Below are 16,808 nucleotides of genomic sequence, written 5' to 3' on the forward strand. Positions count from 1 at the left end.
CTGCCAGCAGCTGGTGAACAGAGCACTCCACCAATTTAGCATTGCTCTGCTGTCACACTGTCAGACTCACCGGACGAAAAAAAAAGTGTCACAATAGATGCAGCAGAGGAAGGAATGTCATTTTTATTCCGTGCATTCTTCTTCCCTTCGCCAAACCCAGTGCATTACCCACAATGCAACTTGTCTGCTTGGAGGTTCAGTCAGGGACAAATATAGCCTCAAGCAAAGGTGAGGAGTGGGCCGACTCGCCACCAAATGATTTTCCACCTTATTAAATGCAACAATATATATTTAAACTGGTATGTGTACTAAATATGTAAACATACAGTCAGCCAGTTTTATACTTGCTGGTAATATCTGGTCTTCTCATCTGACTCGTGGCAAGAAAGTGAATATGTTTAATTTCCCAAGAAAACTGAATAAAACTCAAGAAGATTGACTTAACGTAGTATAATATACATTTACCTGTGCAAACTTCACAGTGTCTGAAAGTTTCTGGGAAAATATTCATGAATTCATATATGCAGGAGAAGTGCGTGTCCCTGAGTATTGTCATGCCACAGTGTAAATAAAATGGTCGGCATCTCATTTTTACCGTACGGAAGAAAAGAACTGCCATGTCTGCAATTATTTTTTTAATGCTGTTATCTTAAGAATTGATTATTCTGGTTATTTTCGCATTAACAAAATTTGGTTTTCCCCCTGATAACGGATTAATTGATATTTTTATCCAGGGAAACGTGGTAGATTTCTCATGATAGAGAGATCACTTATCATGAGAGAACGTGTTTCAGACACAGGCGCACTAAATCTAAAATGAATGATCGTCATGAATCATGACGGTCAGCGTTTCCATGTTTCAAAATTCGAATGCTAAATGAAAACATGGAAATATGTCTTGACAGGCTATTTGATGGGTTACTGCCTCAGGAGAGCTGGGGCGATTATGCGTGCATCTGTTTAATTAATCTACCTGAGCAATTTATCTGGCTGTGTTACTTTGATGAGAGTACTGTCTGATGTGTCGATCAATAGTGGGTACTCCTGGTCCCTGATTGGGTTGGTAGATCAGGCCGGCCACTCACCAAAGCTTCAGTATTTGACAAGTTGGGACACCTCAAACAAATCAAATCAGAGTGTGTTAAACAAGTCGGGTCAAATCCACTGGTTGCAAAAATAGCTCCAATTTATGTAAGCTTATGAGAAAATGACCCTGCTTCTTACTTGACCCATTAACGCGGTAAACTTTTTCCCAATGAGGTCATGCTCTGAAATCACTAGTTTCAAGCCTTCTTCAATACAGAATGATGTTCATTTTATAAATCATGTGACCCTTTAGAGTAAAATAAACAATGAAGCAGAATATGCTTTGGAGTGTTGCTACATCGTGGTTGACAAGTCGCTCCCATCTTCTGTCATCTGATAGTCAGCCAGATCAAATCAGTATATCTGCCACACATGGTCACTTCAGGCTCCATGAATACCAAGATGGCGAGGGACAAAATGCCAAACTGTAAAATAAGATACAAGTCTTTCTATCTTGCGGTGTAGAAGCCTCTAACAACTGCATATTTTTCTCTTCAAAGTTCAGCAGATCTTTGGGTTTCTGGCCGTTTTCAGGGTCAGGAGGAAGCCAGACTGATCAGTCTCCTTCCATCGGGATCAGCCTTTACTGTAAACACCATTAACAAAATATTTACATAAGAATAAGCTCGCTCTATTGTGCTCCCTGGGCAGCAGGATGTGTTGGAGGAATGAGGTTTGTGTACATGAATCGCAGCTGTCCACAGCTCTGGGTTTTGATTGGCAGCAGGTCGCGACTGACTGTTGTGAAATCACTCTTGTTGCCGCCGCTTCAGTCCGTGTTCGTCGGGGGTGCACCGACGCGCATCTGCTCTCTGATGTTCACACTGTCTGACCCCGAATGCTTTCTATTGTCTGCAGAGGAGGGAATATTGATTAAAGGCTATGCTTTTAGGTGTTTAAGCTGTTGCTCTGTTTGTCCTTGAATACTTTTCTCTGCTTAGTTCGCTCAGGTGGCAAATTGCCAAAATGCAGTATATGAAATACTGCGCACGTATCACAATCATCTCCGAGTCTGATGTGAAAAATGGACGTCATTTGCTTTCATAAATGCAAAAGAAAGCAAGCCTCGCCACCTTCACACACACACCATCTCCTGCCTGCGTTATCGCTCCGTGTGTGTTTTCATCTCTAATGATATCCAGGTGGGGCATAAGTCACTGTGACGCTTTTATACACGATGGACTGTAGGTGTGGAGTCTGACTAAGCACTAATAGCACCCCGAGGGGACTTCGAGACGGTAATGACATTCTGGACCAGCCATATTAACCAAGCCCCAGTCAGCGAAGTGAATGCATTAGTAATGAATCAAAGGCTAAACGGTCTTTGTGGCCGTTCAGAGGGAGGAAGCAGTGAGCTCCGAGACTCACGACGAGAGGGCCCTGATTTCTCCATCTGGCTGTTTCCAAGTGCCGTGCAGCTTGTAAAAGAAATGAACAACGGGCTGTCGTGTCTGATTCCAGATTCCCGACGTGTTGCGGAGATTCGACAGCATACTCGCGGCTCTGTCAAAACCACTTCTTCCTGACCCGAGACCTGTGTAACATGATTCTAATGCAGTTGCCGCGTTCGCTCCCTCAGGTCTGGTGATTGGCTTTTCTATGACTCCACCCATCCTCGACAGCTCCAAAGACGACCTAGTGATTCCAGCCCACGAAACGCTCACTATTACATGCAGGTATGTGTGTATGTTTTTGTGAGTGTGTGTGTGTGTGTGTGTATTTGTGTGTGCACTTATGCGTGACTTACTGTCTTTTTTATTTCAGCGAGTAACAACTCGATACTGGCTGAAAGCAAAACCACAGATCAGGCTTCTTATTTTGGAATGCCATCAGGGAATCCCACTCTGCAATTCAATACATCGCAGAGTGTATATTTACTCCAGTGTGCAAAGAACAAGCTTACTTCACGCTTCACTGCAGCTCTGACAGGAATATTAAACTTTTCTCCAACGTGCGTGCATTCATATCCAAACTACTACCACAAGCTTATAAAAGATGGTGTTTTGCTAAAGATACAACCATCCATGAGGGCTGGACAGTATACAGTATATCATTACTATAATCGTTACCATGATATGAAGGGTTAAATTTACTATCAATTGGCTTTTTCTGCTTTAAAAAGAAGAAGAAAAACAAGACGCAACATGCTCTTAGAAAACACAGACTTATCACAGGCCAAACATTTAATCATTGAGTAGAGAAAGTAAGCATCAGATGAATCGATTATGAATATAATCATTAGTTGTAGCCCTATCAAACAGTTAATGGCACCTCAAGCACTTACAACATTAAAATGCTGCTTAATATAGCAGCAAAAAAAGGCCTTCCAGGTATAGTATATATAGTATATATAGTATTTTCACAGGGGCGGTATTACTATTTGATTTTCTTTTTAAACTGGGCCCCTATTTTTTTTTACAAGTTTTTACTGATAATTATAATAAGTAGTGCTACTGGTTCAGTAAATCACCTCAACTTAAAAATAGGCTGCGACGTCTTCCTTTGAGGCAACCATCAACATTTTTGCTTGTCCTTTCTGCCTAGAGAAATAGACCTCATGTCAAAGAGTAAGATCCCTTTTATTTAACCAGGGACAGATGTTATATTGCTCTGTTTAAATCCACCAGACTTCTTTTACCAGAAACAGTCATTTTACCTCACAGAAACACTGAGTTGCCTCAGTCGGTTAGTTTATTTGTGTTATAGTTTGACTGTGCGTCAGTTGGGATAAGGCTTAAAAACAAATGGAATTACTCTTCAACCAATTAAGGCTGGATGCAACGTGAGCGTGTTGCGCCCTTCAGAGCCAGTTGCGGTGTGAGCGGGTTACGGGTGATGTTTTCACTTTCAAGCCATGTGACTGAAGAACTGAAGAGCAAAGGCAATTATTTTTTTAATTAAAGCCATAGTCTTAAGCTCTTTAATGTTTTTTTAAATTCCAAGTTTTTTTTTTTTTTATCTGCTCCAAAGGCTTTTAATTGAATGTTAACAATTTTGTCAGGTTTTTCAGAAAGCCCCTCAGGTTGTATGAGGTGCTTTCAAACAACACCTTAGGTTTAAAATGCATTTTTTAAAATGCCTCCTATGTTGTAATGGGTTAACTAAAGGATCCTTCACCTCTGATGCCTGTATATTAAAACAACTGAGTCCAGATTTTACAGCATTTTGGTATGCCTTGTTTTTCTGATGGAAACTTATCAAGTCATTTCCATTTATATTTAGAAAACATAAAATTTGCTTGACAGGGTGTATAATAAAAAAGCTCCCTCTATCCGTAGATATCATTCCACCTCTCTAATGTAAAATGTAAATACATAAAAAGGTCATGTCTTTTAACACACACAGCGTTTTATTTGTTCTAAAACGCAGCCAACACCTGTTCTAACTGAGGCAAAGTGAGATATGAATTCCCTCATAATTGCTGTCCTTTATCCTCATGAGATCTCTGCTGCGCTGCCAGCTGCCAGTGTCGCTCCATCAACCAATTTGTTTCTGAGGAGCACAAAAATGCTGTCTTTGGAAAAGCTGGTGATACCTTTGGACTGTTTCCAGCGCTGGTTTTAGTTGTTTGCACGTAAACCTCACGCGGCCAACACCGCTGAGAGTCCGCTGGCAGAGGAAGTCAGTCTCATTCCGCTCAATTCAGTCGTCACAATGTGCAATTTTCTCGCTCCTAGGTAGGTGGACACTATTCAGAGGGGCTGGAAAATAACCAGCAGAGTGCTTTCATTGCCCTTTATGATTTCTGCAGTTATTTCCCGTCATCACTTTTGTGTGTCTGCCAACGTGCACATTTTGTTGTTGCGGTGAGGCAGCTGGTGAAAAGCGCAGCTATCAGTTTACAGACAGCCATTATGATTCCACTCAATCTCGCTCATAATGCCCGCGGGTTAACATGTCCGCCCCGTAACTGAATTTATGTGACAAAGCACAAAGCCAACAGAGATGTGTGGATGTGCAGAGGAAATCATGGCATCACACGTACACACCCCAAAATGCACTCGATATATATATATATATATATATATATATATATATATATATATATATATATATATATATATATACAAATGCACACAAACACTTCTCAACTCACAGTTCACGATCACAGTGCAGAGCTAAATGCTTTAAATTAATTATTTTAAGTAATATAGTCCATGTTAAAATTCAGACATTAACTAAATCAACCCTGCTGACGTTAGCATGCTAGCCAGCTAGCCCAAGCCTGTCCTCACTCATTAATCTCTCCAAGCTTCCAGTCTGGACCACAAACTGCACTGCTAACTTAGCAAACCAGCTAACGGCATCTACAGTTGGCAACAGGTGGTTAATTCCTACATATTGCACCTTTAAAACAAACAGAATAGAATAGCTATTTAGCGTCATTGTTTCAAAAACAACGAAACACAGCTCTATCAACAAGCATGAAAAATAGATACAAATAGTAAAATATATATAACAAGATAAACAGACAGAAGAATCAGGATTCATGCGCCTATATGTGCATTGAAACAGTTTTTGTTTGCTGTTATAAACACCTGACAGACTTTAAAAATGTGAACAATGTCCAAATTTTTGTGCTATATCCTCTGACCTGACATCTTCTCAGGGGACAGCGCACTCTGGCCTGGGCCTGGCCTGATCAGACTCTGCTGGGACAGGAGCTAACCGACCGTCAGGCCCAGCTGCCGGCCACCGGGGCCCCCGGGCAGAGGGTCGCCCTGGTCAGCGAGTGTCCCGGTGAGCCTGGCAGGCCGTACTGCAAGAGGCTGGTCCTGACAGCGGCGCAGGGTGCCAAGGATACCGGCTACTATCGCTGCTATTACAAGGATGTCAAGGCCATCATTGTCGGGACCACTGCCGCTAGCATTTATGTCTTTGTCAGAGGTGAGTCACAAAACCCACAAACCCCCCCCCCCGCCCCACACACCCACACTCTGCTGACGTACACTCACTTGAAAATGAAAATACTCAATGACTTGCTCATCTCACCGCCTCAGCACAAAATATTCAAAGTGCCTCTCTTATTTCATTTAATGTCAGCGTGTGGTGCGTATAGGAATATCGAGCTGTCATGCAGTATTTAGGATGCTTTAGGTTTCTTTCTGTGTATACGTGAGTTTGCAGTTTTTTGTTTTTTTGCTGTCTAAACTTGTTAAACAGAGAGAACATGTTTCATCTCCTGCCTGCCTGACTTGCTCTCTTTGACAGTCTTCTTCTTCTCAGTTTTCTTTTCCTTGGGAGGTGCACAAAAAAACCTATGAGACATCCTACCGAAACGGATCCTTTGTTTGAATATGACTTAAGTATCAAAGCAACCCAAGCATTTTCAGAACTGGGGGTTGTTGACTTTGCCTCAGTAACACCCTGGTAGCTTGCAGGATTAATGCTTCGGAAATTAGAGATGCGAAGTGTTTGATAAAGGCAGGAATGAGCAGCCCGCTCACTTATCTATTCGGAGAAAGGAAATGCTTTTCATTTGTAATTTCAAATATCACAGCAACTCTCTTTTTAATTCACCTTCTAATGAGACCGTCCAAATCTGATAAGACCTGCACAACAAAATGGGTTTTTGATACCAATTTTTTTTTTCCCCTCCCACATTAAGATTCAGAGCCATCCCTCCTACTTCCTCCTGAGCTTGGCCTTAAGGGTTGCCTCTTCACTCTTCCTCCACTTGCTTCATGTGCAGTGGGAGAGAGGGGTAGAAAGAGGAGTGGATAGGAAGAGTGCGGGAGATGGATGATTGTCATGCAGGGGAATCCCGCTGACCAGTCCACTCATGTGAAACGGCTGTTTATCCCCTCTGACAAGGTGCCAAAACAGTTTCCACAGATCTAACCGGGGGGCTGATCAGAAGCAGATGAATATCGAAGCCATGAATTAGAGCCAGCGTGTGGCGGGGTGAGACGTGACGCATGTGGATTGAGTTAGACAGACACTTGTCTCTGCTGCACACTGTTTTTTCAGTCAGACCTGCTCTGTACAGTGTGACCCAAACACATGAATGTATACGTAATGCCTCGCACGCTAGGGGCTCGTGTAAAATACATAAACACTCATACCCACGATCATATCCGCGATGCTTTGTCCACTCGCCCCGGGCGGGACATATCCTCTCCCATAAGCGATTTCAGTGTGATACCTGCAGGGATTTATTGTGAGGAAAGTTAAACTTTGAGGGCATTGTATATTATTTCTGTTACCTGTGTACATCCAGATGAAAGATAAGCCTCCTGACGGGAGCTGTTGTTTGGCCTTGCTCAAAGTCGCAGCTTTTGAGTGCTGTGGAAGTAAATGAGTGATAATGACAGGCTTATTGTTAGAAAAAAAGAAGAAAAGGAAGAGAAATATGAAAAGAAGCTGTTTGTCGTCGCACAACGTCTTTGGCTGACTTACAAAAGTCGCTGGTATTGACAAGAAAGCCCTGAGAGATAAGCGTTTCTATAATAGCGTGAGGGAATATGAGGTTCGGTGGTGATAACAGCTGTAATGTAAATTGGTGGCCGACTGCTGTGATGTCTCCCAAAGCCCCCGCCGCAACAGAAGCTGTGAGTGACACACAATAAAAAGAGAAACATCAAGGTGATGAGGAAGAAACACTGGAGAGATATTTTCCACTAAGCTTCGGGGTGAAATTGTAGCAGGTGTTCAGAGGAGGATTAAACCCCTTTTTCTGTCTCTCAGCTGAACTGTAATAGCGGTTATTAATGCTATTTACTGTGGGGGCCAGACTGAGCTGTTGCATTACATGTAATCATGATATACTCCACATACGGGGTGTCTTTGGGGGTCATTATCGGCCCGTGAGGCATCTAGCCGTCTGTTCGCACGGTTACCGCAGTAATGTTAGCTATTACCCCAGCTGATATTAGAGTTATATTCTTTAACAGCACCCAGTCTCTCTCCCTGTCTTCCCCCAGACCCCGAGCAGCCCTTCCTCACCCACAAAAACGACCTGAAGACCATTTTAATCACACGCTTCTCCACGAGCGTCATAGTGCCATGTCTGGTCACCGTGCCGGATCTGAACGTCAGCCTCCACACGGTTTGTACTCGCCGCACATTTTCTCGGTCCTCCATCACGACACGCTTTAATTGATGAATCGAGCTCAACTAATTACTTTCTGTAATGTCTGTCGTCTCAGTATCCCGTGCCTCTGGAGGAGAGCGGGATGACGTGGGACAACAAGCGAGGCTGGTCCATTCCCAGACAGAACATAGACAGCGTGCCCATGCTCATCTGGGTGATGTGTGTCGCCACGCTGGGAGGAAAAGAGTATCAGTCTGCCAACTACTTGATCCACACTGCAGGTAACAAAAACATTATATCTGCGTTAAAGGGACAGTTTTAATCATTTTAATATGAGGTTTATTTTACAGGAACAGTGAACCATTAAAAGCAATAGAACATATTCACATGGCGGCCATTTCCCTCTTACATCACACAGGGTGAGAATCTCAACTGTTGTGCTGCTGTATGAATGTAGGCAATCTGAAAAATAAATAAGTGCTTTAAAAGCACTTCATTGCCTCCGCAACCTCCAAGCGCACTACAAAAAAATCTACTTGACAAACTTTTAATATTTTGTCTTAATCTGTACAGTAGCAAAACAGTCAAAATGACAAAAAACACGTAGGTTCAGCTTTTAATACCTTCACATGAGCTTTGTAGGCAATCTGAAAAATCATCCCGATGCTTTGTGATTGATGAGCAACTTTAAGACGACAGGCTGTTTAATCCAGAGGGCCATCGGATCATTATTCAAGGTCAAGCAACAGGTTTGATAACAGATTAGCTTCCCTTAGGCAACAGCTAACGATAGCACTCAACCACATTCTAGCTAACGTTTCTGTTTTTATATGATCCTGCTCTGATGCCATACGACTAGGAGAGGCCTTAATTAAACCCAAAAATGTTAACACACATCTTGGAGACATTTGTCTAAACCAGGATTTGAACCACACTGGATCTAATCAACCCATAGCGTTAGCTAGGATGTTGCTGAATGCTAACGTGAGCTAACGATTTATCCAATATGTAGTTTTGGCTTTATCAGATTTTCACTATCAGTCATCTTTGCAGTGATAACAGTACCTGCATTTAGACGATATATGACTTGCAACCTGGAACACAGCAGCAACTACATCATCCCAACATTCAAGTTTCCCATCCTGAGCCTGACGTTGGAGGAAAATGGCCGCAACTGGCTAGCAGCTTTTTTTGTTTCTGTTTTCCCTGGGCGGGTAAAAGAAAGAAAAGGATCAGCAAGAACACAACCTAAAACAGCACAATACATGCAAGTCCATCAGTATAATCTAAGCAGTATTAGTATGATAGACAATATATGTTAACAATCATTGGTAATGACACTTTTTTGCCAATTTTAGCCAAAACTTGAGCCTGGTTTCAAACACTGCGACACTTCCTACGTGTCTAATGTTTGTATGAGTTCCAGATTGCAAGTGCTGTCCTCCTAAACTATAGCGCCCAGTCACCCCGAGATGATGCTCTCCTTCTACCAACTCTGCCACAGCTGGGATCGGCCAAGCATTCTCTGAGAGAGGGGTGTTTGAGATCAGGAATCATTTCAGTTTTAGTAAGGCATACATCTGAGTGTAATAAGAAGTTATCAAAATTGGGGAAATTATGTATTTTTGAGAATGTTATTGGTGAAAATCCCTTGAACTTTTATAAGTTGACTTCACTTTAAAAAGTCAGGATACGTATTACCTCAGAATTACCAAGTTATCTATTCTATTTCAGTTGTAGAAGCTAAAACGTTTGGGATAATTAGTGTCCTCTACAGTCCGTTTTTCTTTTAGGACACACCGGCTTGAGTGTAGTCAGCACCTGCCTGTGACCAGGTTGCAATGCAGAAAGACAGATGGGGAAAACAATTTTATGTATAAAGAAAAAAGAATAGCATTTTTACCCTCAGATCGAAACACATATCTTTCCTCTCGCCTGAGATTGTTTTGGTGTTTTGCAGGGTTCTTGAGATAACAGCCATGGACATGTCGGCCTTTTCTCCACCATAATGGAACGACCCAGAATGTGGTGCTCAAAATGCCAAAAACTCGCAAAAAAGCGTGTAGTTTTGTAAGCTTGCATGTCGTCCATGAGTAATTGCACACTTTCCCCAGCGCTGTGATACAGAAAGGAAATAGCTCCAGCATGAAACTGCTTCACAACAACATCTGTGGATGAGTTAACAGGGTCATGATTTCTGGGTTCCACAGTATTGGAACTCCACAGGTTTAAAAAGGTCCAATCTCCTCTGGTGCTCCAGCTCACACGAAGGATCAGGCAAACTTTTACTTACGGCAGCCACAAAAACACAACTGACTAAGTGCAAATAATTTAATCAGCTCTGAAGCTTTTGCTCTTGTCAAAAGAGAAATAAGCAATAAAATCAAAGGTGGTGCAAAGACTGCATTGTCACCACAATTCTGCGTGGCAATCATTGAGCCAATTATGCCTTAATGGTGACAATTTGAAGGATTTTTATTTCATTATGTAATTTCCTTGAGAACAACTCCCTAATTTATGCAGACACATGGGCTATTATTCCATCATAATTAAAAAGAAAAGGAAGAGAAGGGGAAGGCGTAATTGAATTTTAGGAAACTCGGATGAAGAGGGGAGATTTCAGGCTGAGGTTCCTTCTCGTTGTCAGTGAACTGTGAGGGACCCAGAGGCTCTTTTGCTGTGTTGTGTGAGATCACTCACCTCTCACTTCACAGAGGGCAAAAGGAAACCCATACCCACCGCTGCCGGGGCCAAAAGCAACAGCAGCAACAGTCAGAGGAGAAACTGAGAGTGAGCTTTCACTCTGAGCACTAATGGAGCGTTTAAACAATCACTGTCTGCTACACAGACATCACCAGCGCACTTTTCTAAAACTCTGTGTCGTTCCCAGTGATTGCACAATCAGAGACCCTGGCCAGTACACAAAGCTTTCTTTGTCTCTTATCTCTAATTGAAGTTTCACTGTATTCCACTTTAATTTCCTTCACTGATTCATAGCTTGACACATGAATGGGAATAGTGCAGGCCCGTGACAGACAGCTTCTTTATAGTGGGATGGCTCCACTGGTCCTAAAGGAAAGTCATTTCCTCTGGTCCTGTGAGGAAGGAAAAACTGCTGACGATGTCACCGTGACCTCTCTCGTTGTCTCCTTCCCTCTGTTACCCCCCCCTTTCTTTTTCCCGGACAGGAAGTCAGGTTTACGATGTCAAGCTGTTTCCTGAGGACCCAGTCGAGCTGATAGTGGGGGAGGCCCTCACCCTGAACTGCACAGCGTTGGTAGAGTTCAACGCCGGAGTGGACATTCAGTGGTCTTACCCCGGCAAACTGGTACGTAGCAGCAACGGGTTGGTTCGACTGTTGTCAACATCAGCGAATAAATTGTGAATTTAAGACTGTTTTCTTCTGACCAGACAAACAGCTGGGTGGACACCAAGCCCTATCGTGAAGCTCTATCACACGCCACAGAGGCTGTTAGCATCCTGACCATCCACAGTGTCAACGTCACAGACACGGGCCCGTACAGCTGCAACGTCACCAGCATTGACACGACACAAATCCAACAAACTCAGGTCATAGTTTATGGTAAGCACCAGCTCAGTAAACAGGAAACACTAACTACTTCCCTCACCTTGAACGGATCAGTGTGTTAGCTATCTGTACAAATAACAGAACTAAGAGTTCCCACATCAACATGCTAACATAAAAAATAGTTTTCAGTTTTATGACTCATCCAACCCAGATATGTCTGAATCTGAACCAATGACAGTCATTAAAAATAACTATAAAAATCATACAGAAATATCCAGCCCTCTCTTATGGTCTTGTTCCCTTATGTGGGTCATATAGAGGCATCAATAATACATTGAGAATGTTCCTCGAAAAATGTTCAACAATAACCACACAGTGGAACTAGAAGATGTCCCAAAGTGTGGCCCGTGGGCCAGAGTTGGTCAGTCACGAGTTTCAGTTTGACCCTCCAGATATTTGTAGTAAAAAACAATAGTAATGAAGAACTGATACAAGAAAATATAATAGTTTATGCTGTTTTACTTTTAGTGAGGTAAATATCTCTGAATATCCAGGATCGCAAATTATTATCATTTCATATCAATTGATTTTCATAATCTGAGCACAGTGGGCTGAGTGACACTTTGTGCAGGGAGTCAGTCAGCTAAGTGACCATTTTGGATCTTAACATACAGTAAAATACAGTTCAATAGAACAGGTGCTTGCTTTTGGCCAGCACTAAGTCTCAGTTTGGGCACCTCAGGGCACCATTCATCCTCTGGGGACCATGAATGCATGCACAATCTATCCACCGGTCTGTGGGATGTTACCGTCTGGACCACAGTGATGATGGACCCCTGAAGGACAGACTGACATTTCCCTATAGTCATGCAGCATAGCTCGATAGCTAGATATGGGATACTGGTGAACCTCAATCTGTTGTTTAACAATAGTGAAGCGCAACAGCGGCCAACTCAGTATTGACGATTATAAAGCAATATCAATGTAGCTTTACTTTGCTGCCACTGTAAACCAGTCCTGCTGCTCGTACCAGACCCAAAGAGGCTCTACTGGAGGAACCCCTGATGGTACAGAGCTGAGCCGGGGATCATTTTATTGCGTATAAATTAAACTTAAGAGGGATAAATCATTTCTTTTTTGAAAGATGATGTAGCCTTGCTTTAAGGGTACGCTCCACCATAAATCTATAAAATATTTAGGGCTGTAGGCTTGAACAGTGTTTGTGATTCCAGTGGTGCCCAAGAAACCACAGCAACAAAACCATGGAAACTTCACAAAGCACTTCTCTCATATCTAGCAAATTATTGGCAACACAGTGAATTGAAGATATTGTGCTGCATAGATAAACATCAGAGGAGTGATTTCAGAAGTTTCTGTGGATATTTCGAGTGAAGTTTTGACAAGACTCCGGGTCACCGTTTGAATCCTCAGCAACTGTTGTGAATCCAAGCTGACTTTCAGCTGCCGTCCTCGACAAAGCAGCCGTCATTCACAAACTTGTCAGCGTCACCTTTCAAGCCTACAGCGAGCGAGTGTTTGATACTCAGAGGACTTTCTTAGCAGATCTCGTCAAGCTTTGAGAAATCTTCAGCCTTGAAGACATAACTTCTTCATGTATCTATCTGAATATCTCTCTTTTTTTTTTGTTTACCAGAAAAGCCATTCATCAGCCTAAACCACAGAAATGGACCAGTGATGGAGGTAACTGCTGGCCAGAAGTCATTCAAATTACAAGTAAATGTGTCCGCCTTCCCCACACCTGAAACCCAATGGTAAGATGAGACTCCCTGGTGCATTCATTAAACATAATGGTTGATTTCCACAAACATAATTACCCTCACACATCAGATGAGTTCAGGGGCAGCGCTACTCACCTGCTGGGGAATCTGTACTGAAGCAGCCGTGCCTTGACGTTTGTGCTGTGTCCAGGTATAAAGATGGAAAACTGATAAATCAGCGTCCCGAGTTCAAGATGAAAAGGATGAGGATGCACCTTAACCACGCTTTGGAGATTAAAGATGTATGTCAGGAGGATTCTGGGCTCTACACGGTGGTGCTGAAGAACAGTGCCGCCTCGCTGGAGAGGAGGCTCAACATCACACTCGTCGTCAATGGTAACTAGTCTGTTGGGTTTTTTTTTAATCCCCAGTGGAAATCACACCAGATGTTTTGCGTAGAAAACAGTGGATGTGCAAAAGTTAACATTCCTGCTACAAACCTCCAGAGGTTTAGGTTTCCAGGAGAGACATTGAGTACACATTATTTTGCTGCTTCAGTTGATCTCAGTCCTCCTTGAGGCCACCATCCTGAAAAGCCCAGTCTGCTCCGATTGGTCAGCACACACAGGCCTGAGCCAGCACCTCATTTGTGTTTCCAGTCGGCTATGCTGTTGTTCCCCCACCATTTCATCACAAGAAGCGCTTCTCAACAAAAAAACATCACCACACTGTTAGAAAGGAAAATGATCAGGCCTTTGTATGGTGTTAGTAAGTTAATGGCTGGGTGCTAATCAAAGTTAGACAAAGTTCACTTGCAAGATTAATTGCTATTGCGTGAACATTTCTTTTTTTTTTTCCACACATAGCCATATCATTATCCTCTGGTTATGTCTATCAAGTAACTTTACACACAGCAGCAACAAATGTACTCAGATATCAATGAGGATTACAGAGCAAACAGCTTGGTACAACAGCAAAGCTAACGCTAGCTGACCAGTATTAGCATACATAGACAAAAAGCAACAAGAGAAACATTTTTTTCAGTTGGCTTCGAATGAGGTTAGCTTAAACTTAACTTTAACACCTTTCGCTTTTTGAGGATATTAGTAATTATACCGTCACACTCTTAAAAATGGAAACATACTGTCTTTTGTTGACTATGCTTGCTTCCGTTTTGATGTAATCATATCTTTTGAGGTGGCATTTGAAACTGTAATAACACCTAAGTACATTTTATCCTTGTACTTCATCACGTTTCAAGTTTACGTTCACTCTTTTATCCCAGGCAGTTTCTCCTCTCTGTTTTCTCGTGGTCAAGCTTTCGTTCAGTCCTGTTTTACCTCACTCTTTTAGTCCAAAGACAATTAAATAAAATTTCCAGGAGACCATACAATTTTCATAGCTGTTTAGGATGTTTTTACCTGTTTGCATTTGCCCTATGACTGACTGACATGCATCCCAGGGTTTCCTTGCTCTGCCCATGAATATATGGATATTATTTACTGGCTCTTCTCTTCCCCAGTTCCCCCACAGATCCACGAGAAAGAAGTGGCAGACCCGTCCAGTCCTTACCCCAGCGGCAGCAGCCAGACGCTAACATGCACCGCCTATGGTCTCCCGGCTCCCAACATCAGCTGGCAGTGGAGGGCCTGGGGTCCCTGTGTCCTCAACAGCACTCAGAGCAGACTGTAAGAAAAAAAAAAAAAAAACTTCTCTCCTAGCTGCACACACTCACACACAGGACTTTTTTTTCCCCTCTGCAAAACTGTGTAACCAGTGTGGGAGAAGATAAGGTTTGATCTGAGAGGAAAGAGGAGAGGAGTGGGACGCAGAGCGTGAAGTGTTATGTGAGGACCAACAGGTCAGTGTGAAATTATCCGCTGGCCTCTTGGGGAAGAGGAGCGGGAGGAGATGATGAAGAAAGAGATGCGGAGGTGGATGAAAGGAGCGGAGATTAGGGGGAAGGTGGAGGAGACGTAAATAGAGGAAAGAGAAGACGAAAGGAGAAGTGTGTCTGTTCAGTGTCCAACCTCGTCCTCCCACATGCTGTAATAATGTGCCTGTTACTCTGCGGCTGGTCGGCCACGGTTCATCTTGCACACAGCAGCCTCACCGCCACCGACATACATAGCCGAACACGTAATGCATGCACACAGCTAATTCATGTGTCTGAAATGCACATAAAACTACCTAAGTGTGTCTGAGTCCATCAGGGTGCTGTATATCGCACACACACACAGATGCACAGGGATAAACTCTGACACACACACTTATTACCAGGCATCACCCTGGGCTCTCCGTCTCTGCTGACTCCCACATCACAACGTAATGGATTCTCTGGACGGCAATTTACAGTACATTTCCGTTATTTTCCTTTTCCTTCTGCTGAGTATCTCTGTAATATTCATCTTCCTCGAAGGCTCAAGTTTTGGAGTTATTGCTGTCTTCTTGACCTTTCCATGTGGGCACGCAACACGGGTGCAGACACGAGGCGTTCGACCTGTTCTCAAGAGCCCCACACTCAGAAAAAAAAACAAAAAAACACACACACACGACTGCGGCAGGTTAGGCTCAAGTTAAGCTCCATCTCTCCAGTTCAGGTTCTGTCTAATGTGACATTTCATGGGCGCTGACTGAAGCATGGCCGTGTTGACCTTTTCTGATATATAAGAATTGAATTTCCTTTTTTTTTTTTTTTTAATCTGATGGTCAAACATACGTATAGTGCAGGACAAATAAATCTGTCTGGGTCGAAGCAGCCGGCGAAGTGTGGCAGCGCTTTGGCTGTTCTTCTTGGGGTCCATCACTCCATCAGTCATATGCAGCCACATAGAGACACACAAAAAAACATGCTCATCATATCGAATTAACAATGAAGTGCATATGGAAGGTGAACAAAAGTTTCTTCATTTGTCTGAATTCATACAAATAAATAGAAAAGTGAAGCGTCCTTCAGCAAAGGCACTGAATTCATCTCATTCGGATTGGAAAAGGTTCTCTTGACTTGCTTATTATAACGGGATGGTCTCACATAATGAGGACAGTGTCTCTTTTAGTCACACTGCATGAATGAATACACACTCACACAGAGAGACCGTTTTAAATTGTGGGGACATTACAGGGACCCCACAAGGTATGGACATAAATTTGTCTGCTTGTCTAACCTTCGCCAGCATTAACATTTCAACACAACACAACAAAGACGACCAATAAGCTAACTTCAGAAAAAAACCAAAATGAACTCTTTGTTAACGTGTTGAGTTATTTTTCTGTGAATTCATCCATCAGGCCAGATGCTATCATTAACGAAGCATTTAACAGAGTCCTGCAGGGATGACATCTTTTGTTATGCATAGCCCGAAAGGTTGCAGGTTTGTACTAGTAGCCATGACCAGAATTTAGCTGACAATTAATTATTCAGTGGTTATCACAACAGGTTTCT

At 42.8% G+C, this 16,808-nt stretch overlaps 1 protein-coding gene across 2 annotated transcripts in view; it reads left to right on the forward strand.

The window, feature by feature from the left end:
* Positions 1–16,808, forward strand: part of flt4 (fms related receptor tyrosine kinase 4) — a 47,708-nt gene that overhangs the window by 14,184 nt on the left and 16,716 nt on the right. For both annotated transcript variants that reach the window (XM_037077049.1, XM_037077050.1), the window contains exons 2-10: positions 2,666–2,762; positions 5,696–5,973; positions 8,010–8,134; positions 8,235–8,400; positions 11,308–11,447; positions 11,531–11,702; positions 13,303–13,420; positions 13,578–13,762; positions 14,889–15,054. In XM_037077049.1, coding sequence (XP_036932944.1) covers positions 2,666–2,762; positions 5,696–5,973; positions 8,010–8,134; positions 8,235–8,400; positions 11,308–11,447; positions 11,531–11,702; positions 13,303–13,420; positions 13,578–13,762; positions 14,889–15,054 — 1,447 coding nt within the window. The remainder of the gene's footprint in view (positions 1–2,665; positions 2,763–5,695; positions 5,974–8,009; positions 8,135–8,234; positions 8,401–11,307; positions 11,448–11,530; positions 11,703–13,302; positions 13,421–13,577; positions 13,763–14,888; positions 15,055–16,808) is intronic.

The sequence above is a fragment of the Acanthopagrus latus genome, chromosome 18, assembly GCF_904848185.1.
Source record: "Acanthopagrus latus isolate v.2019 chromosome 18, fAcaLat1.1, whole genome shotgun sequence".
NCBI lineage: Eukaryota > Metazoa > Chordata > Actinopteri > Spariformes > Sparidae > Acanthopagrus > Acanthopagrus latus.